This window comes from Dipodomys merriami, unplaced genomic scaffold, assembly GCF_024711535.1.
Source record: "Dipodomys merriami isolate MVZ:Mamm:240054 unplaced genomic scaffold, mDipMer1.0.p SCAF_97, whole genome shotgun sequence".
In the NCBI taxonomy this organism is placed as follows: Eukaryota; Metazoa; Chordata; class Mammalia; order Rodentia; family Heteromyidae; genus Dipodomys; species Dipodomys merriami.
The window spans coordinates 1,161,399-1,178,113 of NW_027206590.1; the positions used below are offsets into that span (position 1 = coordinate 1,161,399).

Below are 16,715 nucleotides of genomic sequence, written 5' to 3' on the forward strand. Positions count from 1 at the left end.
GAAACCATGGAAAGGAATGCCAATGTGTAAACACCTCAGCCAGACACATTCCCTTGAGCATGACTGGTCCCACCTAGATTGAAAGAGAGCTGGGAAATGTAGTTGCTGTCTAGAAAACCCCAAGCCACAAATCTGTTCTGAAGAGAGAGGAGCTTTTTGGTGGTCAGCTAGCCATTTCTGCTGCAGCTTTCCTAGGGAAATAAGGTGGATGTTAAGTCACCAGATGATGATCTGATCCTGCTGTGTAAACAGTACTTCCTTGTGATCCCAGAGGAGAGAATGGTGTACAACACATTTCACCATGGCAGGTGAATAAATATAGTAATAAGCCTTGAGTTTTATGTAATTAATTTTTAGAAAAGTAGACGATGGAAACTAGTTTGCATAGAAGAGGTAACTTCTTTTGCGACCATAGCTTCTCAAAGTGAAACTTTCCCTGTCTGTAAAATACGCTTTATGCATCTTTTTTTGACCGGGGGAGGTCAGTTGTGGGGCTTGAACTCTGGGCTTGGGTGCTGTCCCTGAGCTCTTCAGCGCAAGGCGAGTGCTCTACCACTTGAGCCACAGCACCACTTCCAGTTTTCTAGTGGTTAATTGGAGATAAGAGTCTCACGGACTTTCCTGCCCTGGCTGGCTTTGAACCACGATCCTCACATCTTAGCCTCCTGAGTAGCTAGGATTACAGGTATGAGCCACTGGTGCCTGGCTATGAATCTTTTTAGAATTGTCTAAGTTCTGTCAGATTTGTGGCATCCTCACTCAAGTTTTTTTTAAATTATTATTGACATACACTTATCAAATAAACATCTTTTTCTTGGTTGTTTACTGAGCACCTACTGTGTGCCTCTTTCCTCCGACACTTTACCTTCATTATGTCATTGACAGTTATAACTTCGTTCCAAAGTTGATGTTCTCTCTCACAAATGAGAAAACTGAGGCTCAAGAGAGATTAATTTGTTCATGGCATCAAACCTGGTCAGTTGGCAAAGCTATATATGAGCACAGGACTGCCCAACTCTACAAAGAAGTATTTTTTCTCAATTTTTTACTGCCCTGTCCCTTTTATCCTCTGTTCCTTATATATTGCCTCTTATTTCATTAGTATTAGAAGCTTTATGTCAGGGACTTTCTTTTTCTAATTTTTGGTGGTGCTTTCAATATCTTTCTGTTAATTTATGACTATCTATCATGGGTAAGCCAGATGTATTCTGTTGGCTACAGTAAATACTCTTGAGATGTGTGGAAGGAACATTTGGAATGTACACATAGAAGATTCGGTGAAGTGATTTTGCCAAGTCCCTGTTGGAATTTCATAACCATGTTGATGTTTATCTTTTCCAGCCTGTAATGTACAAAAAATAGCTGAAGAATTTCAGTTTGACTCCTTTGTTATGTGTCTATTTTAATTTCTAACATTTTTAGACAAATATTCCATGTCCTGGACCTCATGAAAATGGACATGGCCAATTTTACAATTATGAGTCTTAGACCTCACCTTCAACGCCAATTGGTAGAATATGAGAGAACCAAGTTCCAGGAAATTTTGGAAGAAACTCCAAGTAAGTGTAACACAAAAGTATATTTATGTGATACAGTAATTTTTGAAAATTTCATAGTGTCATTCAACTTAACTTTTTTATTCTTCTCATTAAATTTTTTTTTTCTGAAATTGGCCTCACATACTTAGAGATGCTTCTGTTGTCTTGGGAGATGTGCTGAGCACTACCAATTTTTTTCCATTCACTCGAATTATTTCTTGAGCACCTGCCATGTTATAGGCATTGTTTAGGGTTATAGATACTTCAGTGGACAAAACAATAAAATCACAGCCAAGAAACAGACATTGTAGAAGGAATGGCAAATAAGCATATGTGTTGTCAGCTTGGGGACGGATAAGGTGACAGTAGGAGGTGTTTTATAGATGGGGCAACTGGGAAATCCTATTAAAGTAACAGTTGAGGATAAAGTTGATTGGGATACATTGTATACATATGTAGAAATGTTACAATTGAAGAACTAATGTATGCTAAATAAAAATAATGAACAATTGAGCAGAGCTTGCAAAGAAATGAGGAAAGGGCATGTGAGGATCTGGGGCAAGGGATAGTGTCACCATAGGAAGCTGAAGGGTACAGAGACCATGAAGCAGAAACTAGTTTATGCAATTTGACAAACACAAGGCAGACTTTGTGGCTGGAGTAGAATGGGTAATGGGACAGGGGCAGAGGATGAGGATGAAAGGTAGATGAAGGCGCAGAGGATGAGGATGAAAGGTAGATGAAGGCAAGTGACCTGGAGCCTTGTTATGTTCCTCAGGAGTTTAGATTTCATTGCAAGTATAATTGGAAGTTTGTGGAGAGTTTGGGGGCAGGGAAGCAACATCTGATTTTTGTTTTTGGAAAATAGTCTGCTTCCTGAACAAGGTATATATTCATGGGAGGAAGCAGGGAAGCAGAAACACTAGTTGGTAATACTGGAATTAGACAGGCAAGAACTGATGGTAGCGGTAGAAGCAGTAAGAAGAGGTCAAATTGTGTGAGTGTGTGTAAGTGTGTGTGTGAGTGTGTGTGTGTGTGTGTGTATGTGCACATGTGTGGGTAGGTGCCAGTACAGGAGCTTAAACTCCCAGCTGGGAGTATGTTTTTCTAGCTGAAAATTGGGGCACTTAAGTAAATTAACTTGTAATGCTATTGCATGTTCTTGTGTTTCTGCCTCCTCTCTTCCAAACTTAGTGAGCACAGGGGCCATAATCACAATACTTGGTAAAATACCTGGAACAAAGTCAGCCCTCAATGGTTACCATTGAATAAATAGGCATATGGAGAAACTCTTACTATTAACCCCATGAAAAACAACAGGTCACATAGTGCCTGATGGGTTGCTTTGCTTTGCGGTCAGTCAGTATACTGTTTGTGGCGTGGAATCTTAGTAGAATAGAGAGAGTGGACTCTAGTCTGTACAATTGTGACTAGCATTACAATTGCCTGGGGCATTTAAACACAGATGCCTGAGCCCCACCTCAGGCTGATTAAGTCAGGAGCTCCAGGAGTTTTGCCCAAGACCATTATTTTTTTCTTCTTCTTTTTAAAGCTCCCCGGGTGATTCTAAACTCAGGCAGAATTGAGAACCACCAAGCCACACTGTTGCTTTTGTTCAAGATAACTAAATAGGCTCTTAAATGTGTCAGCTGTAAATGATTAGACTTGCACTCTGAATGCTTATTACTGCCATATTGTAATTACATCCACGTGGATTTTTCACTCACCATTCTCTGTTGGATGTCTTTTGAATAAAAGACAGCCAGTCTTTTACATCTTTATAAACGGAACTGGCTAACCACGAGCATTTGCCAAGTGAGGAAAAAAACAGACTTGTGAAATTCTGGGGGTGGTGTGGCTTCAGTGTTGCAAACAGAGTAACTCATAAATTAGCCCTGTTTAAGTGCTGGGTCTGAGGAAGAATTGCAATCTCTCTCTCTCTCTCTTTCTCCCTCCCTCCCCCTCTCCTCTCCTCCCCCCTCTCTCTGTCTCTCTCTCCCTTTAGTATGTGTGCAGTCTGTATTTCTGAGTAGTTGCCACCTTGTAAATTCTATCAAATACATACTTTATTAGAACTGTGATATAAAAAGCAAGTAGTCTCTAGTGGGAAATCTTGAACTGGTTTAATATAAGTGAATTTTGCCCTAAGGCATAAAGCCAAGTAGGAAAATATTGCCTCTAGACTTTAGGTCTTCTGGAATAGTCTTCAGTATAATTTCATTTGGTTCATGATGTAAGAGATATGGAATTCAAGGTTGGAGGAGATTCTTGTGGACACAAATGAAATACTAGTTGTCAGGTAAGTCGGGAGATTTTAGCCCCACCATTGGACATTGACCCATGTCTAGAGACTCTTGTGTCAGTTTTGCCAGGGGTAGAGAGATAGGGGCAGCTAGTGGCTAGCAGCCCAGAGTGCACCACATTCTACTGTGAACAGGGGAGTGTCCTGTAGCAAGGGATTATAAGTCCATAATGTCAGCAGTGCCAAGACCGAGCCACTTCTTGTAGGTCAAAAGTCAGAACAAAGCCATTTCATGATGGCCTAAAGTAATAGCTTCATAGTCCAAGGCAATTTGGGTTTCAATAAATAAGGAAAACTGGTAGCCACTGAGCCCTTGGGGAGTTATTTTTGTGTTTGGAAGTAGATTTTTGTTTGTTATTTGCTTGGTGGTTCTGAGGTTTGAATTTTGGACCTCATACTTGCTAGGCAGGCTCTCTAGCATTAGAACCATGTCCCAGCTCTTTGATGCTTTATTTATTTTTTGACAGCATCTTACTGTTTTGCCCAGTTCTAGTCTCAGATGGCAAGCCTCCTATGTGTGCCTCCCACTTAGCTATGCCCTGTTTATTTATGGAGATGTCTGGGGAGGGGGGCCGGTCTCACTAATCTTTGTCCATGCTGGCTTCCAGCTTTGATCTTCTTGATCTCCATCTTTCAAGTAGCTGGGATTTGAGGCTTGTGCTACCATGCCAAGCCCTCTGGACATTACCCGGTTATATACAGTCCTGAGGCATGGTAGAGACTTTCTTCTTCTTGCCTTCTTTACATTGTCTTCAAGGGGAGGGTCTCCCCTTGCAGAAACAGGCACCTGCAGAGTACCTTTGGAGCAACTTTATGTGCATTGTAGTTGCTTAGCAGAAGAAACTGCAAACCATTAGACAAATTCCACTAATGGTAACTGCTAGGCACCTAATAATAATGTATTTTTTGAAATATGTAAGTGCTATATGCTTTAACATGAAATGAATTCAAGACCTCCTTTCCAATGATCCATCCAGAAGACTTGAACTTGGCAACTAATCTTGTTTAAAGTGAAATGCCCCACTGGGCATTGCTAAATGTTCTTTAAGTTCAAATGAAGTATAAGACTCATGTCTAGTGTCTTCCTCCCTTGCTACTTCTTTCTGTCACTCTTCCTGATGGAGCAGTCCTTGCCAAGAATCAAGGCTCTTTGCTAGGCGAACTAAAATTTCAGTTTAGGTCTATTTTTTAGGTAATGTCTGCTTTGAAGCACCGCTTTAAAGGGGTCTGCTGAGATTCCACTTCCTCAAGCTAGTGTACTGATATTTAGAAAAGTAAAATAATAAGAAGTTCTTAAAAAAAAAAAAGCCTGCTCACAGCAGCCCAGTGCTCAGCCTAGGTCTCATTCCACAGAGATCACTCCTGTGTACATTCACCTCAGCAGTGAGGCAGCTGTTGTGAGACAAGAGGAAAACCTGGCTCAGACCTGCCGAGCTTCAAACACCAAAACCAATCCAAGTGTAAACATTCATCTCCCTTTTAGAGATGTCTGGAGAGTTAAATGTTAACCTAACCATTGCTAACAGTGGATAGTTCATAGACACTAGAATGGTTCTAAGTATTTTACATGTATTCCCTTTTTGGATCCTTACCACAAAGCAGAAAGGACGTCCAAGCTGAGTAGATTGTGATTTACCCAAGGCACACAGCTCATGAATACCAACAACCAGACTTTAGCTCAGACTGGCTCAAAGGCCATCCTCCCAATCACTGCACCAGCCACTTACCCTACAGGGAGACTCTAACAGAAACTCTCTCTTTATCCTGTCACACATAATTGTTCATTTATTGACTTTTCTCCCACTCGGGACTAAGGGCATAGCTGTGTCTTTTCATTCATGCTTAGCACCTAACATACAGCCTGTCATGTGAAATGTACAGATGGAAGGGTCAGTGGGGTACAGAACGAATATGTGGATCTCTGTGTCATTCTTAGATGGTCTTGAGCAAACTACAGAATGGATCAAAGAGTCTGTAGATGAGGAACTCCTTTCTCTTTCGGAGACTGCTATAACTCCTGGGACGGAAAACAGCTCCACACCAAGCCTGAGCCCTACATTGGTGCTAAATAACAGTTACTTGAAACTGTTGCAGTGGGATTATCAGAAAAAAGAAATACCAGAGGTGAGTTTGTCCTTTCCTCCAGTTTTCCAGGGCTTAAATGACTAAGTTTGAATTTGTCCCATCTGTGTTACATATAGTTTAATGACTTCATTGAAGTCAGATTTTTTTAATGGATGTGGCATTGCTTATTTTACATTTTCACAGTATTGTGCTTCCCTTTCTATTTTTACCTTTTAAATCAATGTGCTAGACACTCATGACAGATGGAACACGACTTCAGGAACTGACAGAAAAGCTGAATCAATTGAAAATGATTGCCTGTCTGTCTCTAATTACCAACAACATGGTGGGTGCGATTACAGAAGGCCAGCCCGAGCTTGCAAACAGGTTAAAAAGGATCTCAGCTGTTCTACTTGAAGGCATGAATAAAGAGTAAGTTTCCTGTGTTGGTTTGTATCTGTTCTCCCAGACACTAAGGTTCTGTATATGCTTTAGGGAGCCAGCAAAATTCTGGATCTGATCCTCAGGATTGTATTTTAAAAATGATTACCTTACAGCTTCTTTTTCTAGAATTTCTTTCAATATCTCTGAAAGCCTAGATATCCTTTGATAGGAAAGGAGAAGCCTTTTCCGTGGCAAGTGCCAGGGTGAGTGTAGTGTTTCTTTTTCTGATGGCTGTGTGCAAGAGCTTTTCTCTGATAGTACCGTGGGAAAAAACACTAGAAATCCACTCAGTCCAGTGTTTAGCATTACCCTCATCACAGAGGACTGTTAGGACTCAATTGATCTCTTCTTCCACTTGTCTGCAGTGAAAAGTTTATGGATTTCATGAATTCAACTTGCTACAAAGCCTTTACAAGTGGTAACAATTCTGTCCTTCAGATCATTCAAAGATTGGATACAGAAGTGGAGATGTAGCTCAACTGGCTTACATGAAAAAGCCAAGTAAGAGCATGAGGTCCCTAGTTCAAATCCCAGTACTGGTGCATATGTGAACACACACACACACACACAACTTACATACACACAAAAGATAATGATGCAAATCTAGTAAAAGTTTTGTTTTGAGTTCATTCATCTCTCAGTATTTCTTTTTCATGGAATGCTATAATTCTATTTAGATCATCCCCCTAAAAATTTGTCTAAGTCAGGAAATTCCTAGTTTAGTCAACAACCAGATGTTTCCGTGGATCTAATAATGCCCTGCTGGTTTACCTTCTAGATGTTTTCAGGGACGTATCTTCTCTGTTCCTGTCATTGGGATTGGGAGATGCACCTATCCTTCCATCCATTACTGAGCATACAAATCCCTTAATAAAATTCTAATCTAGGATCCCAAGAGGTTGAGGATCCAAACTTCTCATTGTAAGCTGAAGCACAGAAAATGAATAGAATTTGCTTTTGACTGCACAGACAGAAAAGGACAAAACAGGCTTGAATGCTGATCTGAGTCTCTCAAGAGAAAATGTTCCATTTTTTCTGTTTTGTTTTGTTTTTATCTTTTTCTAATGTCCCAGGACCTGAAACCTATAATGGAAAAAACAAAACAAAACAACCCAACAAGCTTCTTTCTCTGGCTTTGCAGCTGGTCTTAGCATGTTCCTTGCCATTAGTGAACATCCAATGCTGCTTCGTATTAATATAAAATACATAGAAACTGGCCATTGAGCCAGGTGATAGTGGCTCACATCTGTAAGCCCAGCTACTTAGGAGGCTGAGATCTGAGCATCAAGGTTCAGAGGCAGCCAGGGGAGGAAAGTACATGAGACTCATCTCTAATTCACCACCAAGAAGTTGGAAGTGGAGCTATGGCTCAAGTGGTAGAGAGCCATCTTGAGTGAAAAAGCTGAGAGCTGGGCACAGGTGGCTCACACCTATAATCCTAGCTACTCAGGTGGCTGAGATCTAAGGATCATGGTTCAAAGCCAGCCTGGGCAGAAAAGTCACCATAAGATTCTTATCTCCAATTAACCACTCAAAAACTGGAAGTGGTGCTGTGGCTCAAGTGACAGAGCACTAGCCTTGAGCACAGAGAGGCTCCTGGACAGCACCCAGCTCCTGAGCAAGCCCCAGTACTGGCCAAATAAACCACTAACACACACACACACACACACACGCACACACACACGCACGCACGCACGCACGCACACACACACAAGAAGAAAAAAGCTGGCCACTAAAAACACTGGCCACTGTTCAGCTAGCCAATCTTTAGGTTCCAGCTCTGCCACTGTCTTGTTACACATGATTGAACAAGTTCCTGAGTCACTTTGAGCCTCACTTTTCACTTTGTAAAAAGGGAATAATAACTGTGTCTGCCTTGGAGCAGTGAGAATTTAAGATGATTCATGTGAAACTCAGTACAGATGTCTGGCAACATAGCATTTACTTAATGAATGTTTGCTATAAACAACTGTTTGGGTGTTAAATCATCTTTATAGTTTTATCTGGTTGTTTATCTTGCAGTTACCTTTCATTTTTCTCTTTCATTAGACAATGAATATAGTTAGATCTCAAGCAGAATTCTCATTGTAGGGGAGTGATAGCAATCATAATATAATAAAGCAGACAATCCCAAATAGCCAGGACATCTTGCTGACACTTAAATTTGGCTTGATGATGTACCTCAGACGTGAGCATTACTTTTGCCTTTATTGTGAATAGGAAGCCTTGCCTAAAATTAAATATCTCCTTCAGTCTGAGGAATCACTGATTAAAGTGAGAGAAAGTTAGAGTTGTAATGGATAAAGCACCTAAGGTAAAAACTTTGTCCTGATCCACCCCTGCCCAAGGTAGGTCTAGTATTGGCAAATTCCAGTCAACAAACAACATTGACTTCTTATTGCTGTTCATATTCACAGTAGTGATAGCTCATTATTTTCTTTTTTTTTCTTCTCATAAAACTACCTCCCTGACAAGCTTCTAAAAACTAATATAGCAAGTTCAGTGGGAGAGTATGGATTTGAACTAGGGTCTGAACCACGCCATAACTGACATTCTAATTCGCTCCATTGTGCTACCGCCTTTCAGCAGGCCCTTGTCTTATTCTTTAATTTCCATTTCACACTGTCCTTTTGTTTGTTGGTAGGGATTGAACTCAGAGGTCCCTCACTTGCTAAGCAAGCACTGTGCCACTTAGACTACATCCTTAGTTCTCAAAAAGTCAATTGAGAGATTCTTTCTGGAAAGTGAAATATCATTTGAAATTATTCCTTAATAGTGCGGGTCCAAATAATGCCTCTGTACTTAGCTTTTTTCCTTACCTATTAGAGAAGCTACTCCTTAATTACTGTTCTGTATATTTATGATTATTTAGCAGTTACTTGAAAATAATAATAGGGAAGAAATTTTTTAACCTTTAGTCATGATCAACAATTTTTAAGAAATTTGGTGACCTTGGTTTTGATTGATGTTACAGATTTACCGTTCAAGTATGGGAAAATGAACTGATTGTACCTCATTTTCCAAGATTTTGGGGGAAAAAATGTATGAATCAATTCTCTCAAACCAATGGATGGATATTTAGGAAGTACATTTCTGTTTCCTGTCTCTTTCCGATAACCTACATGTAAATGTTGTTGCAGACTTACTTTTAGGGACCATGCTTTAATACCCATGCTTTTCTGTTTGGACACTTAAGTACACATTTTATATACATATATATATATATTTTTTTTTTTTTTTTTTTTTGTCAGTCATGGGACTTGAACTCAGGGCCTGAGTTCTGTCCTTCAGCTTTTCAGCTCAAGGCTAGCACTCTGCCACTTGAGCCACGGCAGCAACTTCCAGCTTTTTTTTTTTCTGTTTATGTGGTCCTGAGGAATTGAACCCAGGGACTCATACATGAGAGGCAAGCACTTTACCACTGAGCCACCTTCCCAGCCCAACACATTGTATACTTTTAAGCACTTAAAAAATCTGTCACATGGTTTTGGAGGCTTGGCTCAGTGGTAGAACACCTGCATAACAAGCATGAGGCCCTGAGTTCAAACCTCAGTATCACAAAAATATGAATAACATAAAAATCTGTTACATGTGGGGATAGTAGTTACTATTTTCTGTGTTTATTCAAATAGCAGTAAATATTGCCCTTGTAAGAGAAAATCTGTAGACATCTGAAGTGAGTTGGTATAATTAAAAAAATAAAAAAACAACAATAACAATAAAGAAAACACCCAAAGAATAGAAACTTACCTTGAAGAGATTTCATTTTATGTTTTATAGGACCTTTAACTTGAAGGAAGCCCTGAAGTCTATTGGTGTTCAGACTTGCATTGAGGTTAACAAGACCCTGAAAGAGCGAGGTTTACCTGTCCTAAATGCAGAGATTCAAGCTAATCTTATAGGTCAATTTTCAAGCATTGAAGATAAAGACAATTCTATCTGGTCCTTGGTTGGTGAGTACTCTTTATTATTATTGTTGTTATTCTGCTTTAATTTGTTTTTAATTTTTGACTAATGCTGTCAACCATATCTTATTCTTTAACACATTTCTAAAAATTTCAGTTCTTGGAGCATTCCAGATTTTGGATTTTCAGATAAGGGATGCTCAACCAATAAAAATCTACATAAATATTCTAAAAGTCCAGTAAAGCACAAAAGTCACATATTATAAATCCCAAGCATTTTGGATAAAAGATACTCAACCTGTACATGCTTTTGGAGGATAAATGTTAATATTTATATAGATATAGATATATAGCTAAGTATGTATGTATAAATAATACTTTCAAAGATCTGAGATCATGTGACAACCCTTACTCGGATACCTTCACATGCTGGCATGTATCTTCCTTACAGTGAGTAGTCTCAAAGCAGACAGTTAAAACCTGAGAGATTGTGTTCCTAGGAGGAAGAAGGGAAGAATAAGGATTGATGTAGAAGTCTTGCTGTGTGCTGTTAGGTCTCCACTAGTATTCAGGCCTCCGGCACACAGGGTGTGTGGTTGATCACTACGGTCTCCCTGCACAAAACTGAGCCCATAGAGGAATGTAAGAATATTCTGTGGAATGAGTGAATGCATGGCAGACTTGCAAAGGCAAAGTAACTCTCATTCAGGGTCACATAAGAAGCTGGGACAGAGTTGATATCCTTACCCAATCTGTCTGACTCCAGAGCTCACATGCCTAACTGCTCTGCCAGGTGCTTAAGGCAGAGCTGGAGTACCGCTACCACTGCTGTTGATAGACTACAATTATAGTGTGTCTGTGCCTTTGCTTTACATGAGGGAAGTATTTGTAGAAGGAAAAGGAAGGGGAAGCAGGGAGGAAATGCCTTTTAAAATCTGGTAAGACAACTTTTGTTCACCTAGCTCTCCCTGGTACAACTTTCCTGTCCTTTTGCACAATGAAAACATTTCTTTTTTGAACCTCACAGTATTGTTGTCTTGGAAACTTGAGTGACTCTGGAGTGTTACTCCTCAGAAGCCAAGGACACACCTTTGGCAGAGACTTCTGTTTAGCTGCTCCTGTCACTGTAGTTTTGGCCTAGAAAACTGAGTTGTCCATTGAGGAGACAGAACTAGTGAACATAATAGTAGTGTTTTGAAAGGGTTTCATTTTTAAACCTTCTTGTGGGAAAATATTTGAACTCTATCATCTGTGATGATGATAAGCCTGGCCCCGTGAGTCAGGCAGCTAGCCTCAAGGAGGATGTAGCACACCGTCTGTGGGCTTTCTGCATGCACCAGCACCAGAAGAAATTAAACACAGGAAGCCTGGTATGCACCAGTGACAATCCTCACTACTCAACAGGCTGACATTGGAGGACCACAGTTCAAAGCCAGCTCCAGCAGAATAATTTGTGAGACACTTATGTCTCTTTAACCATCGTAAAGTCAGAAGTGAAGCTGTGGTTCAAGGGTAAAGCACCAGCCTTGAACAACAACAACAACAAAAAGCAACCTAGGTTCAAGCCATAGTACCAGCATCAATCAATCAATAAATCAGTCACTAAATAAGCCATTCAATCACTTATAGTAAATCCCTGGCATGTAAGAAAGGCTATAGTCTAGCTACAGTTGTCTCCTTATGTTTTGTCCTGTAGTTTTCTTAGTTGATGTGCTATTAACCTTCTGGAAAGAGAGTTTTCTTTCAAACCAGTTTTTTTTAAGTGTACAAAGGCAGGAAAAATTATTTGTGTGCTGTGTAGATTACTTGGATGCCTATAACCATGTCATTTTTAAAAGTAATTTTCAATTGTCCAGGTAAAGCTTAAGTTATCTATGCCTGCCTTTTCTAGCCTCCTTTCCTCCTTGGACCTTATTATTTTTGGTTTAGTGTTTACCTTTGTAACTCCTTTCCATTTCATTCTCATTTAAATTCAGTCAGCATTTATGATATTCTTGCCACATAACAGATGAGAATTTAAAGATAAGAAAGACATAGCCCTCATTTTTAGTGAGCTTATGATTGAATACAGGACAGAGATACCCTCTCAACTGGCAATGTTATGCTGTGATAACAGAGGCTAGAAAAAAAAAACACAGAAAAGAGGTAACCTTAGATTCTGAAAGATGTTTTGACTTTCACTAAGACATGGACATTGGAAACTTTTTGGCTGTAGATCAGATCAAACCAAAACACAATTTGGGGAAGAAGTATTTGACAATAAGAGCTTCATGAGTGTATCCAATGGAATTTATTCCTCCTAGTCAACTTTCTTATTTGTGAAGCTTTTGGTTCCAAAGCCAGAGTCCTTAGAGCCCTGTGATCTGTAGCAGTTTGCCCAATACTAGTCCAATATAACTGCCACCCAATCACCATGTGTATTTGCAAGCTTTCATGTAGTAGGCTCAGACTCGAATCTACTAAAGCAGGGAAGGTGGCATACTTTCTCAGTGCCTCCTGATAGTTGGCTGTGACTGTATGATTTGTTACCAAACCAGGACACCTTTATAAGAATACTCTAATTATGCCACAAGTGTAAACTTCAACTATCCTGGCAATACTTAGATGTGTGATTACTCTTACCTTAATGGTAATTTGGTCCTGCAAGTCGCTAAATCTTTAGGATTGTTTTGGTTAAAAAAAAACAAGGGGGGGGGGCTGGGAAGGTGGCTCAGTGGTAGAGAGCTTGCGTTGCATGCCTGAGGCCCTGGGTTCGATTCCTCAGCACCACATAAGCAAAAAGAAAAAAGCCGGAAGTGGCGCTGTGGCTCAAGTGGTAGAGCCCTAGCCTTGAGCTGAAGAGCTGAGGGACAGCGCCCAGGCCCAGAGTTCAGGACCCACAAGCGGAACCAAAAAACAAACAACAAAAAAAAAAACAACCAAGGGTTTGCATCTCTATGTGAAATTCTGTGATTTTAAATAGCTTCTAGTAAATAAAAAATCCTAGGATATTGCTCAAACCCATAGTATGTCAGTTTACAAACAGCTTCAAGTAAGTAATTGTAATGGTGATGTGGAGGATTGACTTTTGTGAAAGATTCCCCCAGAGGCTCCTCTTTTTAACATTAATCAGTGATTGCTGTATAATAAGGATACCTTAAAACTCCATTGCTATCAGATACCCATGACTCACTCCTGTAACCCTAGTTACTCAAGAGGCACAATTTAAAGCAAGCCCAAGCAGAAAAGCGTACAAGTTTCTTTCTCCAAATAACCAGCAAAATACCTCAAAGGCCTCTGAGTTCAAGTCCATGAACAGGACAGGGCAAGGTAAAACAATAGTTTGGGGGGAGGAAGTCATTTATTATGACTACTTACAAGTGTGTAGGGCAACTGGGTAGTTCTTGTGATTTTGTTGGACTTACTCACCTGTGGCTCGGGTTGGTAAGCCTTGCTGATCTTAGCTGAACTTTTGTCGAATATTTTAGGGTTGGCTGGCTACAGGCTGCTGAGGATGGTCTCAGATAGAACCCACATTTCTTCCCCTTAGTCTCATCCTTGAACACACCCAGCCTTGTTCCCATAGCCATGGTAAGCAGAGAGTATGGGTGTGAGTCGTGCCTCTTTAGGTCTAGATGTGGAACGGGCATATGGACATTTCTATAACATTGTTGGCAAAAGTAAGTCCTAAGGCCAGTACAGACTTAAAGGCTGGGGTAATACCATCTAAGTTCAGGGAAGGGTCAATGGGAACATTATCAAATCACATTACTACAATTATTTTATATTTTAAAATTATTCACTTTGATCATGTGACACATAAAGGTATTTTTTTTTCACCCTTCAGATAAACGAATCCAGCTGTACATGAAAAGCCTGCTTTGTCTTCCAAGCCCACAAAAGTGTATGCCTCCCATTCCAGGAGGCCTTGCTGTCATCCAGCAGGAGCTCGAGGTGCTAGGCTCCCGATATGCTAACATTGTGAACCTCAACAAACAAGTGTATGGACCATTTTATGCAAATATACTCCGAAAGCTACTCTTTGGAGAAGAAGCCGTGGGGAAGGTGGATGCTTCACCTCCAACTAACTGAAGAGGAACTGATATGGAAGAAGATATGAGAAACCCAGCCCTTTGGTACCCAGTCCCATTTCTATGGCATTACAGATGCAGCACATTCTTAGTACTGTCTGTGGCGCAGTGTTAGCCCAAATGTGTATAATCTGGTAATGTTAGAGCAGTACTGAAGACCCACACATCCCTTACAGCCTCTTGGTATATCATTTTCAAGTTTAAAACACACATTTTTAATGAGTGAACAAAAAGGAATTTTTAATTATATGACCTATCCAATTCTGGTGTTTTCTTAAGCATTTGCATTTGTTTGCCCTCTAAAGATCTGGTCTACTCATTTGTCACTATCATACCTAATGACTTCTAATTTTCTACAACTTCCTAAAGGGTGGAAAGTTGTGAGGACAACTAAGGGAATTGATATTCTGAATAAATGATGCAACATAAGCATAATTGTATTGGAAATGTACCATTACTTTTTACTGATAAAGCAATTTACATAGTAAGTCCTCCAATTTCCACAAACATACCAAATCATATTTTGTAATACCAATTGTCAGTATTTATTTAGAAGTTAAATTAATTCAGTACACTTAATGCTGTATATATATTATATATATTTTAGATAAACCCTTCCATGTTTGTTAATGAAAAAAGAAATATATCCTTTTCTTCTACAATGTTATTCTAGAGGTTGGATCCTTCTTATAAATTTATCTACTCTCTGAGAGAAAAACAAATTTGCACAGATGTATCAGTGAATGCCTCTGTAGCATATTCACAGGTTTATAGAAGATTTTGATATTTTTATGAAAGGCAAGGCTGATTTGAATCAGCTGCCTTGTAAAAAGAGAAGTTTACAATAAAAATGAGATCCCATTCCTGATGAAGTTCACATCTAAAAAAACACAAACTGTGGGTTTCTGAACCATATAACTTAACCTAGCAAATGCCTTTTGTGCTAAGCAAATCTTGACCTGCTGTGACCACCGTGCTCTTGTAAGTAGCAACAATTAGCCATTCCTGAGCATGAATGGAACCCAGCACAGCTGGATGGTAGCTGTCATTGGATTTTAGAGAGGTTTAGCTTCTTCCAGAATCACTCATTTTTGGCAGGCTGAAGGAAGTGCCACAGGCTGGGGACACTGGGTTTGGAAAGTACTTCAGCTGGAAACATGTTTTCAATTGTTTTGTTTTCCAAGGGCCCATTGGACATCAGCAATTTGGTGGAGAAGAGTGGGTAAGAAGTAAAATGAGTACTCCTTTTTTTCCTCAACTTCTTTTTCCTCCCCTCAACCTCCACCCTTAGGGTGTTCCTGCAGAAACAACTGTGTACATGAATGATCTCCTGAAACTTGGGAGGATCTGCTAAAAACTTTAGGAAATCCCAAACATCAGCTTTCCTCTCAATGTCCAAGAGATAACATAGCCATTCTGTTTATGTAAGCAGCTGTTGTTAGTGGATTTTCCTAAAGAGCTCACCCTGGTCTGACCCATTTTGTCCTCCTGCAGTTCTGGTCTGCCATGCTTCTCTATGCTTAGAAACCACAAGGTGCTGAAGACTTCTGTCTTCATTTTTTTTTCTCTGAAGCTGAAGTTATTCTGAGCTATGATCATGTGGGGGGCCTGGCAGCAGGGAGGAAGGGAATTGTTAGGTAGTATGCATTTTTTGTTGCTTTCTGGAGTGAATGGTATATTTAGCAGTTGGTGTATGTTTTTATTATCATATTGGAAGCCAGTTGATATTCACTTATATACTTGATTATACTGCAGGTTGCCTGCAGAGAAAACAATGTGCAAACATTTTAAAACTGCATTTAAAATGAAGGGCATTTTGCTGTTTTTTTTTTTAAGTGACAAAGTAAATCTGTCTCAAATCTGGATTTAGGCAACTACATTTGTTAGAATTTTAAAAATCATATTCCTTAGTGTGTTTATTTAGCTTTTACTCAAATGTTTACTTCTACTTTTGAGGCTTTCCTAGTATGGTCCTGTTTTATAATGTAAATTTTATTATCAAGCACCGTATGCACATTTTCATTCTGCTAAAATATATGCACTAAATTTTAAAACATTAAAAATTATTTCAAGAGCACAGTGCCTCTGTTTTCTATATTTGTGTGGCTTAGTCTTGCATGGCATAATGGATAGTATTATAATTACTCTGGAATGATTCTTACGTGTAGATGGTCAGAGCCTTACAGACATCCATCAGGTTCTGCTAACTCATTCATTCATTCAACAAGCACCTTATTTAGCATCAACTAAGTGTCAAGAAGTACCCCGCTGTGATATGTAGAAGTTGACACAGTTACTGTCCTTAAGCAGTATAAAATTTAGTAAAAAAAAAAAAAAAAAGTGTGAACAATTATAGTAAAGTGTAATAAGGGCTATGAAATAACCATGATTC

General features: G+C 39.6%; 1 protein-coding gene across 1 annotated transcript in view; it reads left to right on the forward strand.

Annotated features, from left to right (window-relative positions):
* Tcp11l2 (t-complex 11 like 2) overlaps nt 1–16,398 on the forward strand; it is a 34,932-nt gene extending 18,534 nt beyond the window's left edge. The window contains exons 6-10 of the mRNA XM_070014440.1: nt 1,423–1,559; nt 5,777–5,964; nt 6,155–6,336; nt 10,129–10,301; nt 14,080–16,398. Of these exons, the coding sequence (XP_069870541.1) occupies nt 1,423–1,559; nt 5,777–5,964; nt 6,155–6,336; nt 10,129–10,301; nt 14,080–14,324 (925 nt within the window). The 3' untranslated portion in view covers nt 14,325–16,398. The remainder of the gene's footprint in view (nt 1–1,422; nt 1,560–5,776; nt 5,965–6,154; nt 6,337–10,128; nt 10,302–14,079) is intronic.
* Nucleotides 16,399–16,715: the final 317 nt, after the last annotated feature.